At 34.3% G+C, this 21,430-nt stretch overlaps 1 protein-coding gene across 1 annotated transcript in view; it reads right to left on the bottom strand.

Moving 5' to 3' along the window:
• Positions 1-1,583: 1,583 nt before the first annotated feature.
• Positions 1,584-21,430, bottom strand: part of BANK1 (B cell scaffold protein with ankyrin repeats 1) — a 294,826-nt gene continuing 274,979 nt past the window's right edge. Inside the window, exons 12-17 of the mRNA XM_019738939.2 lie at positions 14,708-14,886; positions 12,060-12,123; positions 4,940-4,969; positions 3,875-3,930; positions 2,566-2,630; positions 1,584-2,302 (exon numbers count right to left, since the gene is read on the bottom strand). Of these exons, the coding sequence (XP_019594498.2) occupies positions 2,571-2,630; positions 3,875-3,930; positions 4,940-4,969; positions 12,060-12,123; positions 14,708-14,886 (389 nt within the window). The 3' untranslated portion in view covers positions 1,584-2,302; positions 2,566-2,570. The remainder of the gene's footprint in view (positions 2,303-2,565; positions 2,631-3,874; positions 3,931-4,939; positions 4,970-12,059; positions 12,124-14,707; positions 14,887-21,430) is intronic.

A 21,430-nucleotide genomic window follows, 5' to 3' on the forward strand; every position in this document is an offset into this window, starting at 1 on the left:
TGTTATTCTTGAAAATTGACTAGTAGAAAAGAAAGGAATTAATATTAAACATAAAACTGCTTTGATAACAGTCAGTACCTGTTCAAATTTCTCTAGAAGTCAGAGTCCTGGTAAATTTAAGAACCTGAGGTAGGGTTTGGCTCTTGGATCAAATTGGGGGTAATTGCTTGGGAACAAATCTGATTTGAGGAAGAGATGAAGGAAAAGATAAGGTATAGTAACTATTGGCTGCTCAGGCTTCCAGAATCAGCACAAAATCTTCAAAAGATCTCCCATGGAGGTCCTTCTTTTCTCTCAGTGACAAGGGTTCTTTGAGAAATGTCCGAAACGTTTTAAGAAAGTGTGTTCCAGTCTACTTCCCTGCCCCTCTGCTCCTGTCCTCTGACCTTCCATCACTAAGACCAAGCTTCTGTTTTTTGTGTGGCTCAAATTTCATGAAAAGTGTTCTATACGATAGGGGTGAAGCCTAGAGATTCAAAAGTATTGCTTCCTCAAAGAACGTTTTCATTTGGGATCATTCCTAAATTTGGATTAATCTTCTGCCTTTGCATTTCTCTACTTTTCATCTCTTCCTTCCATGCAACAGGGATGATATGGAGTCCTTCTGATTCCCCAACTTCAGCCTTCTCCAATCAACTCTACTCAACTTCCACTCTGGTAAAACCTACTCAACCAAGAATGGGAAGAGTCACAGTAAAGGAAACATAGGGAGGACCTCAGTGATTTTTTTGGCTTCTTTTTCCATGCTTCTTTGTGATGACAAAGCAGTAAGATTTCAAGGGCCCAAGTGTCTAGGGAAATAGGCTACTAACGGGGCTTTTTGCCATGGTTTTATTCTAAGTCAGCCCAATTCATAAGGGTAGTATTTAGAAGTCCTGAATTTAGATTTCCACCTAAGTTAAAGATCCGAATAACATGTGGGCCTTATCTCCTACTTCCACTCTTGAAATTGAGTCTCAGGTGAGAAATGATGTAATTGCATTATAATTAGGAAAGTTAATATTTTACCTGTCTCTGGATTTCACATTTTTTTAGGAAGAATAAAGCCAATGGTGGAATTATAGGCATCAGCCACAGGCCAACACAGAAGTTCTTAGAGATGATACATACATGTACAGTTTATAGATGGAGAAAATTATAGAAAAGCAGTTTTTCTATTGTTTTTCCTAACTATTTGGGTACAACAGTCCACAAAATGTGGGTTCAGTGTGTGTGGAACAGCATGCCATTTCTTGAAAGCTTGGATGTGAAACTATGAACTGAATTGCCAAATGTCATAATCAAAAGCACATTCTATAAAGATTAATTAAGCTATTTTTTACAACTTGAGCTTGTTTAAGAATGTCAATAGTACTGAGACACCTAAATAATATTTTGCAGATTCACTTTGAATAGACATTCCTATCATTGTTTAGAAGCTAGAAAAATATCATTGGAGTTTATTCTACTTTATGGACTCTACACAGTGGAATTAATCAAGTTTAGTTATTTTTTTAAATTTCCGTAGGCTTCTCTCTGTAAACTGCTAAGTTTAGAAGAATTTAGTGGTTAATTTTCATACACTGATTTTCAAAAGTCAGACATGTTTTTAAACATTCACTTTATTTGCAGCACTTTTTCATGGAAATCACAGAAAAAAACTGCTTTCTATTCTAAGCTAATAAATTGTGTCTTAGAAATAAGTTGATGAAATTGCAAGCCTTTTAATAAGGAATATAGGTTGTATAAACGTGTACTAATATAAGACACAGAAAGTTAGAAAGATAATGTTCTCAGGGTTATATGCAAATAAGCACTAAATAAGGGAAGGTATCTGAAAATATGATGTGACAATATTAATTACAGTTTTGAGTATGAGAAATTCAGAAAATGGACCAACCACTTAAAAGGCAATATATACTAAAAAAATTTGTATTTTCATGTTATTTTAAGGACAGGAGTAGTAATTTATTAAGGTTAGTTCCTCAAACAGACCTAGTAACTTCACTACCAAACATTTAACTTCTCTGCTCTTGTTTTTCTTTAATTTTTAAAATGGAAACTAGCTGCTTCAGTGGCAAAGTACGTTGTAAAATACAAGAATTTTCAAAGAATGCAATTACTGTATGGCATCCAATTTTAGTCTTGATATACCCATCTGAAGCATGTACAATGCCAATAAATTGTGGCAGTAACAGAATCTGAAATCCAGAGGGTTACTTTTGCTTCCATAGTACAGATTTGCCCTAAAGACAGTGGACAATCCAAATGCAAGCTTGCTTCACCCAGAAAACAGTGTCTGCAGATTCTTCTTTGTAATAACCTGAGAATGAGATCACAGGAAATGTATGAGTGAAAAAGGGATCATCAATTGAAATTGATTAGCTAGCATAAAATCACCCCTAAACATAAATCTTTCTAAGGAACAATCATCTTTAGCTTGAAAAATACACATGTTTATTCTTTCAGGAGAAGAAAATGAAATATTTAAAGTATTCTGTTTGCTAGACAAATGATTCCTTCAAGTCCCTAATAAAACTGATAAAGGTTTTTAAAAAAAATATAACCTTTTTTTTTTTTTTTTACCTTCCTTACTGGTCTTTTCTGCAACAGAAACCAAATTCCTTTTCAACTTGGAGTCGAGGAGGAAGCTAAGGAAAAAAAAAGAAAGATACAGAGCTAGCTAGCACTTCTTCATTTTTAGGCTGAGCAAAGAAACTTGATAAAATCATAGTTGGTTTTCACAGTCATGGAAAAACAGATTTGTAGAGGCAACTGGCAAGATAATCCTCCATTTTATAAGGAAAGAATTATTGTAAAGCTCAACTACATCAAAGTCTTTGAGTTCAAATTTTATTTCCATTTTGAGAGAGAACAGCCCAAGTGTTGGGAATTTGTATTCTTTTTGTCTTAACCAAAATCTGACTCAAAAAAAAAGAAAAAAAAGTCATGGTTGTATAGTCCTTTAGATCTTGTAGAAGGATGTTTGTTTGACAAAGTCATTTTCATAAATTCCTGGGCTAAGGTGGTACCCCACAATTCTGCTACAGTTGATTGAATCTAATGAGTTTAGATATTGTAGGCTCATTAGGTCTATAGCTCATTGATGGGCCACAAAATGATCCAGAAATGCAAATACTTCAATCAGTTCTTAAGGGTGAATGAGTTTTATGATTACTTTATGATTTATTTGTAACATTAGTGAGCTTAAGGGTTATTAAAATTTGGTATACTAAAATTGGTTTATTATGAGAACTTACTAAAGGCTCTAATTCTGGATTATAGCAATAAATCCAGTTGCTACATGATCCTGGGTAACAGTGCAAATTTCCTACATCACATATATAGACAGTTAGAATAACACAATTTTTATGAAGATAAATTTTTGGTCGGTTCATTATCAGTGTTGAACTGGTCTTGGTTTTCAGTTGTTGCTGTCTTTGTCTAGTGTTATTTTTAGCTTCTTATTATTTTCAGTTAACTTTACACTGTGAAATAATGCCTATTTACATGAACAATATTTTGGGGTTAAATTTTTTTCCTATAACTAGACTTTAAGGAGTGCAATTAGACTCATCATATTCCTATTGCTAAAGAAGATGTATTCATACCTCCACTAACATTTATTTGGTCCATACATGTGGAATTTAGCCACACTTTGACCTTGACGCCCTTTTCCTTTGAGTTATTTTACTTGCTTTTTCCCAAATAGTTAATTTCTTTAAACTATTTCTTTAAACTGGATTTTGCACACAAATGCTTATATAACCTATGGTATTCATATTTTCCAGAATGTTTCAAAGCATAGTCAGAATAGAAGGATCTTATGTTCTTTCTCAACAAAGTTTTTTTTTCCTTTTTGCCTTTTATAAAAATTAAGATAAATACAACCTACCTTATTGCCTAAGGGTATACTGTAGAACATATTTTCATTGTGGACAGTTTCGTTACCTAGAAATACAAACTCTGTTACTATCTCTTTAGTCATTTGCACATTTAACCATTTATTCAGCACTTGAAAAAAATATATATGCAAAGAGTAGAATGTAGGTAAAGAGAAAAATTACTAAAGAGATGAAAGGTCATATTGAAAAGGTACCCTTGGCAAGTATGTTATGAATTTTTCCTCCCCAAAAGATTGAATAGGGAACATACTGAGGAGTTGCTGCAGCTCAGAAGCAATTCAACACCTTTGAATTATAACCTCCACTTGATTGCACCTTCTTCCTCTTTTTCTTTTCCCCAGTTCACCAGGATTAGCCAATTGCAAAGTATCCTTTATAAGAAAACTTATTCCTACCACTCCTCATTGGCCCATGCTACTGCCCTTCTGCTTTTACCACAGGCTTCCCATTTTCCATCCCAGCCTCACGGCTCGCTTCTACTGCTTCTCCATTCCCACAGTCAGTGCTTTGGTTCAGGCCATAGACAGTTGTTTCTAGATTATCCAACAGCATCCTTCTTTATGCCCTCCCAATATTCTGCACACATTCCTCCCCATCATACTAAAGTGAATCACTATCTCAAGTGTCATTTCAATTTCATTTGCTCTACGCATATCAATAATGCCCATTCATAAACATCAGCTCTTATTTACATATATCATCATCAGTCTTTATAGAATTTCCCATGGTAGAATTCTTAAATATATTTTACAAATGAGGAAACAGAGGCCTTAAGTGACTGGCCAAAGGTCACAACTAGTAAATTATGAAGAGCCAGGTCGATCAGAGCTCAAAGTACATGCTTCTTTTACCATGTAACAATGCCTCTAGCGTTGCTATTCTAGAATTACATCACAATTTATTTTGGATGTCAAGTTGTTTTGCATGTAAATACAAAATCTGTGTGAGTTTTTACACTGACCTGCCTAATCATATTAGGTTTAATCTATATTGAAATTGGTTTACTATGTGCTTTGTTTCAGACCTAAATCCTTCAATAAATACCAGGGACTTACCATTTGGATGGTGCACAATGGTGAGCTTATCTAAAAGATTTAAAAAAAAGAAGAAAAAGGAAATATAACACAGAGTTTTGCTCAATATTCTAAGCTCTCTTCTTTTTATTGTCTCACTACTTTTCTTTAAAGTAAGCATGGAATTTCACAATCTGATTTAATACAATACTAACCTCCATCCACTAAATGTAAAACCATATCTTTTATTAATTTTGTCTTTTTTCCTCCTGATACTTTTCCCATAGTATTATGATTTTAGATATGTTTGACACTTAATAAAAACTTGCTATTCTGCTTTGACATTCTTTTATCTTGGGCTACTCCATTTTCTTTTGAAATTAACATTATTCAATAATAATTACATACAGTACAATTCAAACATTTTTAAGTGTATATACTTTTGACAAATCTATACAGCCCGTTAGGATAGGGAACATTTCTCTCCACAGAAAATCCTCTTGTGCTCCCTACCTCAAATCATCACCCCACCATTACCCCAGATAATCCATGATTTGATTTCTATCTCTTTAGATTAGTTTTATCTGGAATTCCAGAAAAACGGAATCTTATAGCATAAACGCCTTTGTGTCTGGTATCTTTCACTCATCACACATTTGCTGTGTGTAACAGTAGGTATTTTTTATTTCTGAGTAGTATGTATCCACTGTATAAATATACCACAATATAATTATCTATTCTCCTACTTAGACATTTGGATTACTATTTCCAATTTGGCTGTTACAAATGAAACTGTTATGAAATTTGTGAACATGTCTTTGGGTGGACATATGCTTTCATTTCTCTTGAAAAAATACCTAGTGGTGGAACAGCTAGGCTATATAGTAAGTGCTTGTTTAAATTTTCCAGAGTCACCACAACACATCATACTCCCATCAGCAATGCATGCAAAGCATGTCCAGTTATTCCGCATCTTATTCAGCAGATCTAATATATCTATATCTATCTCTATCTCTCTCTATATATCTATACACACACACACATATATACATATTGCACAACCATATTTCTATATCTATCTGTAATATATATATTAGCAACCATGAGTTGTTATACTGTTACCTCCAATTCCAATCCAATACCACAAGATTCATTCTAGGCTTCCTGCTTTCCTTAGTTGTAATAACCTTCTCTGACAATAGGAAACCAGCTCTCATTATCCATTGTGATTTTATTTGTTTACTCAATTCTACAATATGCATAAAGTAGTTTTGAAATTGCTAAATTATACCCCTGTAGAGAAATAAGCCCTACTAAATGAAGTATAGAATATGATTTTTAATGTACTGTTTTTTTTTCTTTTATTTATTTATTTTTTTCTATTCTGCTTTCAGTGTGGATTTGTTATTTATTTGTAACACCACCAGGTTAATTTTCTTTTGCTTATATTTCATTTTGTCTTCTTCCTAGCTCCATCCTTGTGTGTCAAATATGCAAAATATTAATAAAGTTTTAAATGTCAGAATATACAGAGGTAATATATATATATATATACATGTATCTATACATATATATACATACATATATATCAGAGAAATATAGTTTTTTTTCTGAGTCAGTTTTTGTTATTTTTTAAAATTAATTTATTCTCTCTTTTGTCAAAGTTGTTAAGCGTATTGGCAACAATTTAATTATATTTCCTTAGTATCGTTTTAATGTCCCTAAGATGTGTTATGATAGTCTCGTTTTAATTCCAGATATAGGTGACTCTTGTTTTCTCTTTTTTCCATGACCATTTATGCCATGGGCTTACAATTTTAGTGGTGTTTTTATATAACAAATATTTGGTTTTGTTAATTTTTTTCTATTGTTCAACTCTTATTTTTCATTATTTTTAATCTTTATTATATTTTTCCTTTTACCTCTTTTTTGATTAAGTTTGCCTTTCATTTTCTAGTTTCCTAAGGTGAAAACTTAGACCATTGAGCTTAAGCTTTTTTTTTTTTTTATTATAACATTTATAGCAATATATTTCTCTCTACATACTGTTTTAGCTGCATTCTACAAATTTAGTATACTGTTTTTCATTATAATTCAAGATGTAGTTTTCTTGTGATTTCTTATTTAACTTATGGGTTAGTTTGAAATGTATTTAATTCCTAAATATTTTGAGATTTTTTTTCTAATTTCTTAGTTAAACTGTATATATTTCTGTTGTAATAAAATAATATGATTCCAAAATAATGAAATCTTTCAGAGAACATTCTCTGAAGACTTCAATCTTTTGAAATTCACTGAAACTTTTTTGATAGTCCATCATGTTTCCTATATTGGTGAACCTTCCATGAATACCTCAAACACACTTGTCTTCTGAACTTTTTTCAATTTCTTGTTCTGTAAATGTCAACTAGGTAAAATCAGTTGACAGTGTTGTTTAGATCTTCTATTATCATCATGATTTTTGTCTATTTGTCCTATCAGTTACTGAAAAAGAAGTGAAAACATCTCTGAGTATTAGCAAATGTTTCTCCATGAGTTTTTATTAAATACATAAATATATATTATTTCTATAATATTATATATGTATATAATAAAGGACACAAATATTTAGGATTTTTATATCTTCCTAGTGAATTTCCCTTTTATCATTTTGTAATATCATCTTTTATCCCTTGTAATATTTTGTATTGAAGTTTATTTTGTCTTTTATTGATATAGCCGTGTCAGCTTTCTTATGCTTACTGTTGGCATAGTAAATCCTTTATATCCTTCACTTTTAAGCTATCTGTGTCTTATAGTTAAAACGCATGCATTTTAAACAGCATAAAGTGGTGTATTACTTTTTTATCCAGTCTGAAAATGTTTACCTTTTAAATAAAGCATTTAATACATTTACATTTAACATAATTATTGATGTGAATTAGTTTATTATTTTTAAAAATTTTTTAAGGTTTTTATTAAAATATAGCTAACACACAATATTATATTAGTTTCAGGTATACAACATAGTTAGGCAACATCTATATACCTAAAGAAGTGATCACAATGATAACTCCAGCAACCACCTAACACTGTACCATGCTATTACAATATTACTGACTGTATTTCCTTGCTGTATATTACATTCCCAAGACTTATTTGTTTTATACCTGGAAATTTGAACCTCTTGTTCCTTTGTACCTTTTCTCCTCTTTTTAAATTTTCAAATTACAGTTGACATTCAATATTATTTTATATTAATTTCAGGTGTACAGCATAGTGGTTAGACATTTATACAATTTAAGAAGTGATCCCCCTGACTAGTCTAGTACCCACCTGGCACTACATAGTTACGACAATACTATTGATTATATTCCTTATGCTTTATTTTACATCCCCATGACTAATTTGTAACTACCAACTTAATCCCTTTACCTTTTTCCCCTGTCCCCAACCCCTATCCCATCTATCGCCTCGATAGATTTAGTACCCATCTGACAACATACACAGTTATTACATTATTATTGACTATATTCCTTATGCTATACCCGACATCCCCATGACTACTGCGTAACAACCAATTTTTACTTTAATCCCTTCCCCCTTTCCATTTACCCCCCAAACCCCCTCCCATCCGGGAAACAAAATGTTCTCTGTATGATATGACTCAGTTTAATACTACCATCTTTTTTTGTTTGTTTTTAACCAATCCATTTTGTTTATATTCCGCCTTTTCAAACTTCCTGCTTTATTTTTGGTGAATAAAATAGTTTTTAGTGCTTCATTTTATTTCCTCTACTAGTTTCCTATCTATGTATCTAACTATCTATCATCCATTTATTTATGATTGCTTTGTAACAAAACTATGTATCCTTAACTTATCAGAGTCTATTTAGAGACAATAGTTTACCTCTTTCTGCCTCATGCCTTATACTTGGCTCTTCATACTTCCTACCTTACCCTTTCCTCTTCTTTGTACCTGATTCTTCACACTCCATACTTTGAACTTCACTGTATAAAACATTTACAATCATATGATTCCACTCATCTGCACCCTTTGTATTTGTATGGTTGTTTTCATATCTTTCCTTCCTCATAGCTATAACTCCCAACTTAAGTGTAGGCTCAGTGCCACCGAGGGCCTTAGAAAACACATTGGATGTTCTATAAGTCAACTCTGAGCAAAGCATAAAGCCAAATTTCATGTCAGTAATCAAACTACCTGTCAAAGGAAGAACCTACACTCATCGGAGGAATATTACAGAATCTAGACGATACAGCAGATTATCTGTAATGTCCAGTATTCATTTAAGAAAAAGATACGAAGAAACAAGAAAATGTAATTTATAGAAAATAAAAAAATATTAAACAATATAAACTGAACCTGAGATGATCCCGTTGTTGACTTTAGCAGACAAAGACTTTAAAGCAACTCTGATAAACATAATTATATTCAAAAAAAGTATGGTTTTAAAGAGTGAATAAATAGGGAATCTCAGCAGAAAAATGGAAACTATATAAAACCAAATAGAAATTGTGGAAATTAAAATTACAATAAAAGAAATTTTAAAAAGTATCAGATAAGCTTATTATCAGATTGGATATAACCAAAGAATTAATGAACTTAAGATCACTAGAAATTATTTAATATGATGAACAGGGAGACAAAAACACTTTAAAAAATATGGAGCCTTGGAGACATGTAGCACAATATAACATATCCTAGCATGAATGTAGTTAGAGTCCCAGAGGACAAAAGAGTGAGTTTGGGCAAAACATTTTAAAAGAAATAATGGCCAAAATTTGTCAAATTTAATGTAAACCACCTCCATCCAGTTGCAAGAACTTTAAAAAAAACTCCAATTAGCATAACTGTTAAGAGACCTATACATAGACAAACTGTAGTCAAAGTACGGCAAGCCAATAAAAAGAGATATGCTTGAAAGCAGTCAGAGAAAAAAGTCACATTTCATATAGAGGAAAAACGATAAAAATATTCACTAATTTCTTAACAGAAAAAATGGAGGACTACAGACAATGTAATAATATCTTTAAAGTGCTATAAAGAAAAATTACCACTCAGAATCGCATATCCAGAGAAAATATCCTTCAAAAATTTGTTGAAATAAAAACATTTTCAGATAAATGAAATCAGAGAATTCACAGAGAGCAAAATGTAATATAATAAATGCTAAAAATGTCATACAGGGTGAAGCGATATTAAAAACAGACACTCAGATCCACACTAAGGAATGAAGATCACTGAAAATTATATAAAGTAGGTGGATATTATGTTTTTTTTTCTGTCTTCCATGTGGATCTTATAGGGGCTTGGTTTTTGTTAGGGCAGGTCTAGAGTTGGTCTTACTTCTAAGTCTTGGTCCTTACTCCTTACTTCTCTTGGGTGTCACAGCAGGATGCCAGGTATTTTCACAAAGTGTTAAGAAAACGTTTCCACTCTGGCTGGGCAGGGAATCAAATATCCCAGTATGGCTTTCCCCTGGCTCTGCTCAAACTCTATTGTCTCTGTTCTGCTTTCAACGTCCTGGAAACTGCTATCTGTACGACTTGAGCAGTTTTGCTCTGCACTTGTACAGCCCTTCTCTCAGCCACAGACTTGTGGAGTCCCTCACTCCCTCTGCACAGGCACCTCTTCAGTGACTCACCACACACATTCCAGCAGCCTTAGCTGCCCTGATCTCTGATTTCCGCCTCCTCAGTTCAACAGTATTGCCTTTCTTTGCACAGACTGTAGGGAATCACGAGAGACACCTCATAAACTTTGCTTGTGTCTGGGATTATAGCCTTAGGTTACCTATTGTCCACTCCCTGAAATCAGTTCTCATATTTCTGCCCAATTATTAGGTGTTCTGTACAGAGGGAGAATTTAGCTGGTACTACTTATTTTACATTGGCTGGAAGGGGAGCTAGTTGATTACTAACTAAGACAACAGTGATTAAGAGCATTGACTTTGGATTCAAACAGAAATAGTCCGTAGTTTTAATCTGTGTGTCTTTGGGCATCTTAGTTTCTCAGAGTCTCAGTTTCCCTATTTACAAATTGGAACTAATGCCTACCTCAAAAGGTTGTTGTAAGAAATTAATAAGGTAACATTAAGTGTATATAGTATATAGTCAATAAAGATAAGCTTAATGTTCCTTCATAAAATTATTTATATGTTTTGTAATTTTATACATTGTGAAAGTTTTAATCTTATTCCACATTAGAATGGAGGTCTACAGAATTCAATTTTCTGTAAATTAGTACCATATTTATGACCTTAATTATTTTAGAAAGTGTATTTCTGTCTTAGAAAACATTTCGAGAGAACTTAAAGAATTCTCTATAGAAAAGTAGATAACCTAAAAGTATGAAAAGAAAATGAGTTTAATGAGGGTGAATTTCAACATGAAGCACTAGCTAAAAGCTATGCAACATTATTGAAAATGGAAGAGATGAAAGCTTTCAAGCTTTGCTAGTGGTTGTGAGTTTTTAATTATCTGTGCATGAGTAGGGACGTGGGGAAAGAGTGGTCAGATAGTGAGAATATAATTTATTTTCAATTTTGGAATGTGTTGTTTATCTTTGGAGAAGATTTACCATCTTAATAATGTTTGGTTTGTGTTAACATTAAAACGAGTGGTTTTTGTTTCCCCCTGGGAGCAACTGTTAATTATTAGCAAAGGGAATCTGCATTGCCAAGAACGTGCTAGATGCAAGCAAGGGAAGGCAATCCAAGATCTGCAATTTAAAATAATCCACATGTGGACAATTGTGAGAACTAACTATATTGAGACTATTCTACCTTATTTGAGAAGTATGATTCCTTAAAAAATTGATACTGTGCATAATGGCTCATATATAAAAGAAACTGGAGCAGAACTATCTGGTTTTCAACTTACATAGAAATCAAAGAAAAAAAGTTATTAGCATTTAGTGAACATCCATTATAGGTCAGAGAAGGTGGAAATATTAATATTTTATATGTTAACTCATACAACCATTTTCAGATATATGTATAATTATTCCTGTTTTGCAGACAAGGATTGAAGACACCATCCAGTCACACAGCTGGGAAGTGATGGAGTATAGATATGAATGCAGTCATGCTTGACTCCACATTTCTTACATTTTTCACTTCATTACTTTATCATTTTTGAATAATAGGCAAATTTTACTTACCATAGACATTTTCTTCTTCGGGTCTTTTCCCAATAATACTATCTCGTAGTTGACGTAGTTTTTCCTAAATGAGGAAACAACCAGAAAACAGAAGTCGAGATTTACAAATTTGTCATGGATTAAGATGAAACATTAACTACTATCACCATACCACCATGACTACTTAGTACTAATTAGCACTTACAGCGCCCCAATCACTATCCTTGATACTTCAAATGTATTATCTAATTTAATCCTCATAACTTCATGAAGTATATATAAAATGTCATCATCTCATTTTACACATATGGAAACTGAGATACAGAAAGGTTAAGTAACTTTCCCAAATCACACAGCTATAGGTGGTAAAGTCAGGATTGGAACCCAGAGCCCAGTTACTTTGGGAACTAACACCTGTGATCTACCCTGGCAGGAAATCCTGCCATTTGTGACAACATGGATGGACCTTGAGTGCATTATGCTAAGTGACAAACATCAAAGAGAGAAAGACAAATACTGTATGATATCATTATGTGTGGAATCTAAAACTTCAAACTCATAGAAATAGAGATAGAAGGGTGAGAGGGGGACAAGAAGTACAAACTTCCAGTTATAAGAGAAAGTCAAAGGGTACAAACTTCCAATTATAAGATAAATAAGTTCTGGGGCTCTAATGTACAGCCTGGTGATTACTGTAGACACTACTGTATTATATACTTGAAAGCTGCTAAAAGAGTAGATATTAAATGTTCTCAGCACAAAAAAGAAATGGTAATTATGTGACGTGATGAAAATGTTAGCTAGCACTATGGTGGTAATCATTTTGCAGGATATAAGTGTATCAAATAAATATTTTGAACATAAATTTATACAATGTTGTATGTCAGTTATATTTAAACAAAGCTGGGGAGAAACAAAACAAAACAAAACAAAACAGAAAGGGACTGACCGATACCTCAAACAGTATTCAGTCAGTTCCTAAACGTATGGCCTCACAGAAAGCAGCCTTAGTGCCTGTCCTTGCATTTACAGGTTAAATTTTGTTTTGTTTTTGCATAAATACTAACCATATTCATTATTCTATTGTCCCTATATATTAGATAAGTAAGATTAACCTTGAAGTAGTGAGTATGGACCACCTTAAATTGTTTCTAAAACAGTATTGGATATAAATACACAAACATAATAGAAATAACCAAAGGTTTAATAAAACAATGCGTGAAGTCATTTCCAAGAAGGTAGATAGGTTGGATTACTCTAAATTACAAACTTTATTATGGAAGGGTCTAAGGAGGATGACGTACTGAAGTACTGACTTACTTCCACATAATTTATATAATCTAGCATTGCTAGGAAAGTGATTTGCAGGTGTGCACTTAAGCACATTATACCCGGTTGAGAAGAAGAGGGATGTTTCATGGTGATGGCATTGGCATGGATTGAGAAGCAATGTGATTCTGATCATGGACAGTGATTAGTTGCAGAACTCTACAATCAGCATTCTTTCGCATTTGTTTGGCAAAATAACTGTCCTTTATTAGCACCTCAAAATCTGGACCATGCCCAGCCACCATCCCCCAAGCAGAGCTGCCGTTAGAAATGGGTGGTTTCTTACAAGGAGTCATCTCAGACGTACTGGGAGAGTCCCCTTGCCTAAACTATCTCCTGCCTAGGTATATGCCACATTGTTTAAATTTCACCTTTGGGATTCATTTTTCTGTTGTTTAAAGAAGTTTTCCTAAGCATTGTTTTTCAATAAAAAAAAAAATGATCCCTTGGGAAAGATAGCATTTTAAGTTATTAATGATTATTTATACTTCAGCCTAAACTAGCTAATTAAATGTGTTTCATCAAACAGTTACCTGACAACTGGTGCCTAAGGCACTGGGGCTTTCTGCACTGAGAAGACAAAAATTGTTGGAATGTTTTGGGAGCAGGAAGGCCTGTGGGATACATAGAATAAGGCCCTGTTACCCTCACTGAAGAATGTCATGGGGTGTAGATAGTATATTTTGTTCTCATCTCTTAATTACCTACTCCAAATTCCCTCTCCGGATGTCAATTACATTTACAGAAGACAAGCCTAAGCTTATCTGACGTTAATGCTCTTGGCATCATTTCTCTGCAGAACCTTTATCTGTCTGTCTGTCTGTCTGTCTGTCTGTCTATCTATCATCTATCTATATCTTTGTATATACATATATATCTGTTAAGGGGAAAAGAAGATAACGTTTATCACATTTCATTTAGAATTATTGCCTGATACGATTTCACTCATTTTCTTGTTTCCTTTAAGTTTGGTCTACATAATACACTGTTTGGAATGCTGAGCACATGTTAATATAAAGATGCTTCACCTTAATTTGAGCAATGAAATTCATAAAACATTCACTATATAGCTAGGGATTAGCTCTGATACACTGGATCCCAGCATTGAGTTCACCAATGGTTTGTAAACAAGAAGTCTGGATATTTTCGAACTTTTAATTGCTTATTCAAAAACATTGTGCATGCGTGTGTGTGTGTGTGTGTGTGTGTGTGTGTGTGTGTGTGTATTTAAAAACAAAATAACTGTTACCTGCATTTCTCATGAAGACTAAACATTTACAAAGGGGCTATGAGCTATGTAAATAAGGGAATGTTCCAGGAGGGGTTGGGGTCAGTATTACCTGCTGAAACATTTCCAGGCCAGTCTTTCCTATCTGCCAGTGTTTAAATTTCTCCAGGGCTTGGTCCACAGATAGTTTCCCATTCTTCACTTTCTCCTGAAGGAGGATGAGTTCTTCCTGCCCAGCAGCCAGGCAATTCCTCATAGTGGAAAAGGCTGGACTCTCCATCCGACCTCTGTCTGCAATATAAGGGGAGGTGTTTTAAGAAGTGAATCCATGACAATTGGGGGAAAAAAAGCTCTAAAAAATAAGCAGCTTGAAGTTTCTTGTTTTTACAGGTGTATGAGCAGCTGCAGAATAAATCAGTAGAAATTTTTTAACGAGTTTATTTCTAAGGATGGTTGTGTCTGGCACCTAGTGTTATGGGTAAAAACAATGTGTCTTATCATGGAAAGACATAAAGGGACAAGGAGAGAAAGAACAGAAGCAAAAGTTCTGCACGGCGCTAGCTGCGAGCACTGCCAATTGCATGTTCCTTTGGTGAGGGTTACGTATAATCACATGTATAAAATACTTAACATAGTGCCTGCCACATAGTAAACTAAATACATGCTAACATTGTTATTAATAATAACTATTCATGGAATAAACGTGATCTTTTCAGCTTTGGGAAAAGAAGACTCAACCAAAATCTAAATGTTGTGAGAGATTTAGGATTATTTGAAAGTTTATTCCTGAGAGATTTAAAATAAATAATTGCTGATCATTTTGTAGTAAATTGCTTCCTTTTCAAAAGAGTTTAGTTTTGGAGCATGCCATGTATTATTTGCTCAGCAGAATAAGAACATTAGATGGTCCGATTTCCCATGAGTGGCTGCTAATGCCACACCAGAGGTAGTGGTAGCAAACTGGAGACCATGGGTGAATTCAGTGTTTTATTTGTCCCACATGGTGTTCAAAGACATACATGAACCACATGCATGCCTTTAGGGATGCAACATGCTCTCCTGGCTACCCCAGTCACTGTCACTTCTGATAGTCCCTGGATGACATCACACTGGTTCTACCTGCCTGGCTGCAGAACTCATTTGAGTTTGTACCTTCTCATTTACATATTTCTATTAAGTCCAACATACTTATTGTACTACCTCAGGAGGGATTGGGTAACTCAGCAGCAGCACGTCTTATGCACTGTCAACTCTAGATATGCACATAGAGTCCAGAGGAGAGAATAGGTGTCCTGTTCAACTGTGCACTAAAGAGCTGACCTGGAGAAATCGCTTCTTCCTGGGGTCCCTTCTTCAAGAAAGAAGTAGATCAACTAGATTGCATCCAGAGCAGACTGACAAGGACCGGAGAAATGGGGAGGGTATTCAAATTCTATAGTAATAAGGATCCCTTAATAGTGTTAGGTTTGGTTAGCCTGGAAAAGAGACGTTTCAAGTACTTGATAGCAGGTTTAAGTATGTGAAGGGGATTTGAGTCTTGGGATTGTCTTAAAATGACCTCTAGCTTCACTCTCCGTTTTGAGAAGGATTCTAGCAGGGAATCTTGGAACAGAGACACGGAGAGGATTCCTTTCTGAAAAGCTTCACATGCACATAAAACTGCTCCACGGCCAATCGTTCTGATTCCCATGGGGGCTTTCTTGGCTTTTTTTTCCCCCTCTCTTCAGAAGTCCTATTCCCTCAGAACTAACAAGATGTCAACAGATTCTATGGTCTAAATCTTTTCCTTCAGGGATGATGGAGCATGAAATCCCAGGGAAATTGGAGAAGCACAAGTCAGCCAGAGGGCTCACTGGTTCAGCAGCCAAAAGCATACATAATTGAGGTCTTGCTTCTTGTACAATTTGGCTTTTACAGGCCTCCACACTCCAATTCAATTCAATGAGATGCAGGTCGCTGTAGAATTCTACCTGCCGTTCCTGCCAGAGTGTGGAGGTTTAAGCATCACCATTTAACAGCTATGCCATTTAATTCACACCTCACTTCTGTCATCTCTTTGCCTAAGTGCGAATCCATTTTTATCTCAAGTAACTCAGGCAGCTGAATTTTCTGCTTTTGTGAAAGTTATCGCAAGGAAAGTCTTCCCAGAAAACCGTGTGGCTTCAGTTTTGCTGTATGTGCAGGTTTATCTGAATTCAAAAAATAATGAATCTTCTTAATGATATTCATGTCAATTACCCATTCGTATTTCAAATTCTAGTTACTAAAACATAAATAAGATGACTTTTTGGGGGAGGAAGGATTCAGTTTTGTGTGGTTGTGCAGAGAGAACAAAAGAACAAACGTTAGGAGCAGCAGCATTTCTATGTCTCAAATCCTGAAAGTGAGTTGTTTACAACTAGCTAATCTTCCATACATCTGCTTTCACTTTTTTTCCACGCTAAAAAGATGAAAGAAAATTGTTTGATAAATTACTATTAGGAATGAAAAGTTGAAAAGAAAATGAGCCAGGCACTTACAAACTCTCCTACTATGGACAGACTAGTTAACCAAAAATGTGTAACCTGTAATTTTTGGTAGGGTATACAAAATTGCTTTATTGTATTTAGATTATTATTTTATGGGGAATGGAGGACTTTTTTCTTCCTCCCCAATTTTATATTTATTATTAGTTTATTTTCAGAACAGTCAATCTATCATTTTCATTGACAAGCATTTGTCAGGCTATCAACTGTGCACATTGCAGAGTTGGTCTCTTTTTGTGAAAGCTCCGAAACAAACTATAGTTTCTGAAGTTTTAGCTCCTTTTGGATTATTTCACTCTACAAGATTTTCCATTTGATCAGATGTTGATCATATAAAATCAAGTAACCTGTTGTGGTTGAGTATATGAATCTATAGATTAGTTAAGTAAGCATATGGGGCTTTTCATTAACTTCTATTGACAGAGTGACTGGCTAGAACTATTTACAGAAAATTAGAAAGGAGACATCTTGATTGCCTAACATCAAGAAATTTAAAACATGAAATATTTACTTAATAAATATTAGGTAGTCATTAAAATAACAACAGCTGAAAAGACCATGTCGCAAATAGAAAGTGCTTATTATATAATGACAAATGTAAAAGCAGGAAACAAAATTGCATACACAGTACAATTTTAACAATATAAATGTATGTATAATGAAGCATGGAAGGAAAATTTTAAAGATAACACAAGCTGTTCTATTGTGATGGTATCAGAAGTGATTACTTCTTCCTAGTTTCCAACTTCCTATAATAATACTATCTTGTTTTCACAATATTTCTCCCATTTTGCTAATAAGTTTCCTCATGAAATACATGCCATTCCAAGCCATGCCAGATATACTGTACCATGCCGTACCTTATTGTACCATCTTACCAAATTATTTTGTGAGCTATTGGAAAGAATTTGTCACAGTAATCGTACTTAAAGAAATAGTAACCAAGATTTTATCTCAAGTTATCTTCTTTTTTGTTTGTTTGTTTGTTTGTTTTATAGCAAGGGGATTGGCAGGTAAATAAGCTTAGGTCCACATGGGCAGGTAAAGAGATATCTGGAGTTTGATATATTTGTAAGTTCCAAAGTTTCCACAATTTAGAGCTGCATATGACAGTCTCTCCTTGACTAAACTTTTGTCTGGCTCCATTGAGTCCTCTTGCCATCTAGGTCTCGCCTTTTGGGCTTCCATGCTATCTTCCTGTTGCCCAGTTTTCACAAGAATCCTGCTAAGTTGGTTTAGCAGAATCTCCCACCCTTGATATCTGATCACCCTCAATATCTGATTAGCTTTCTTATCTTCCATCATCCCCAGGTAATGTCTGATCACCTCGGCCTACTTTCAGCAGGAATCCTGTTAGGTAGTTTAGCTAGACTCTCATCCCTGATATTTCCTTTTAGTAATTTTCTATCCACTCCCTACCCCTCACACACACCCTTTCATGGCTCTAAATTCCTACTTTTCCTTGTTGTATTCGGATATGAGACCAATGTCTCTACTGCAAAACCTGCTCCCTATACTTACACTGTAGTTCCCCTTGAAGAAAGTCGGCCTAATTATTCTTTGCTGTTTCACTTTAGTTGTTGGGATTTAAAACATGATCTTTTCCCCATCACTTAGAGAATTCAGAAAAGTACTGAAACACAAAATGACTATCAATCACTATTACATTCTTCAGAAACAAGGACTGTTACCGTTTTGGTGTTTCTCCTTGTTAAGTGTATATTTCTTTTTTTTTTCTTGAATTAGGCTTATACTGATATGTTTCTTGGTCTTTTCTCTTATTCATGTAAGCCAAGAATGTTTCCATTCTATTAAATATTCTTTGAAACAAAGAATATTTATGTTTAGTGGCTATATTGTATCCCAAAGTTTATATATTCAATAAAGTATTTAATCATTTTCCTACTGTTGCTTATTTTTTATTCTTTCTAGAATTATATATTATTGGTGCTTAAAACTCTTTTACATAAATCATTGGCTGTATTGCTATTAATTTCCTTAGGATAGACCCCTAAAAGTATAAATTTTTAGTATAAACCCTTTTAAAGCTTGATACTTGGTGCCAGTCTCCTTTCCTGGAAATGTGTTGTTGTATATGAGGTATGACAATTAAGTTCGCAAACTTGTTGCAATGATGTTGCTAACCTTTTTTGACATCAGAGGGATTATTCATTATGAATTTGCACCAACTAGACAAAGAGTTAACCAAATTTACTATTTGGAAGTGCTGAAAAGGCTGTGTGAAAAAGTTAGATGAAAACGACCTGAACTTTTCACCAACAATTCATGGCTCTTGCATCATGACAATGCACCAGTTCACAGGGCACTGTCTGTGAGGGAGTTTTTAGCCAGTAAACAAATAACTGTATTGGAACACCCTCCCTACTCACCTGATCTGGCCCCTAATGACTCCCTTTTTATCCAAAGATAAAGGAAGTATTGAAAGGAAGACATTTTGATGACATTCAGGATATCAAGGGTAACACAATGACAGCTCTGATGGCCATTCCAGAAAAAGAGTTCCAAAATTGCTTTGAAGGGTCAACTTGGCACTGCTATTGATGCATAGCTTCCCAAGGGGAGTACTTCAAAGGTGACCATAGTGATATTCAGCAATGAGGTATGTAGCACTTTTTCTAGGATGAGTTTGCAAACTTAATTGTCAGGTCTCGTATATGACAAATGACAAACTTACTAATGAAATCAATATTTACAGAAGTATAATAATCCTAGGTCTTCATGATGAAATTCTTCTTCCTTTCCCTGGAGTAAATTTTTAAGTTCTCATATTATTTGTTTTCTTCAATCCATCTTGAAATTGGAGAAGAACATCTATAAAATCATGTTCACCAAAAGATTTAGTATTTATTTATCCTTTCCATCTATTCCTGTGTTTAGATCAAATTTTGTTCTCTGCTCTAGGACTGTAGAGGACTTTGATAGATGTGGTTCACAGGTCAAGATCCTAGGGTTCAGCACGTTTTTGTCTAGTGCTGCTTTGTCACCTATATGTGGGACATGATTCTTTGGCATTATGCATTGATTGGTCTGCAAGTACTAACTCCCTGTATAAATTTCTAACAGAATTCTTCTTAACTATCCCATCCCTCCATCACAGATTTTTACTTGAGGGTTTCAGGATGCAAAGTGTAACATGAGATCCCTTCTCCTTACTTTCTCCCAGGAGGATTACTCTCTGCGTGTGTGCAGAAACACTAGAGGTGGAGAGGGGAGAAATGTTAAAAATTAGCATGTGTGTGATACCTGGGGGTCAGTGGATGGACTACTGATTTTATTTGTGTCAATCTCCATTTCAACCTTATAATTAATTGGATTAGTCCTAGGTTCTAGCATTAACTTTCTTCAGTCTTTGTGTTCACTGTTTTTAAGAATTCCATCTTTTTGATGCCTTGCCTTTACAAGTATTTCTAAGAGGCCCCACTGTGGGCTGTTGACACATCACCATTTTAGATAAGAACTCAGCTATTCAAAAAGTTTTCTCAGGTAAGACTTTAATAAAAAAGCTTTTGTGAACAATATGACAAAAAGAAATATAAGTTATACTGAAAAAGAGAATTGAAGCCATTATTCTTTTATGGAGTACCGCATTTTGATAATTTTCCCTCTTTTCTTTTTAATATATCTAGAACTGGCAAAAACAGCCTGATGAAAATATCTCAGAGAACAGCATTCCCTTTTCCCCATATAAAGGTAATACCATTCACATAGTCCCAGGTTTCCTACTTACAGAAAATTTTATTATTTAACATTTATCAAACTGCTGCAACACTGGGCACTTAGAGAACCTATACAAGATATGTTCCCTGATTATATTGTTCCCATAAGCATGCACAGTCCCCCAAGAAGACCAACCAATAATGATTACGCAGTCTGTAGTGAAGAATTAGTGGGCAGAGACTACACCAGGGATTGTAAACTCAAAAGCCTACAGGGGCCAGGTGGATAGAATTACTGAGTAGAGAAGATTTAGTGCCTGCTTATTAAATACAGCCAAATAGTCTTCATTATCACAAATATGTTCTTTTTCATGTTTTTATTGATAACACGATTCTCTTTATATACCTTTCATTTTTCCACTTGTGATAGAATTATGAGTTTAGAGAAATGTGTCTCAGATATAAGAAAACATGGAAAAAAGCATGTTAACAAAAGATAATAGCAAAAGTTGTTTGTAGCAAATGATATAATTATGGAACAGGAAGTGGTTGGAGATTTATATTTTTCAAGAAACACAGATTTAAACATGGTTTAAACATGGTAAAAAATAAAATGATATTGTGCAGGTTATT

This window comes from Rhinolophus sinicus, linkage group LG02, assembly GCF_036562045.2.
Source record: "Rhinolophus sinicus isolate RSC01 linkage group LG02, ASM3656204v1, whole genome shotgun sequence".
Taxonomy (NCBI): Eukaryota; Metazoa; Chordata; class Mammalia; order Chiroptera; family Rhinolophidae; genus Rhinolophus; species Rhinolophus sinicus.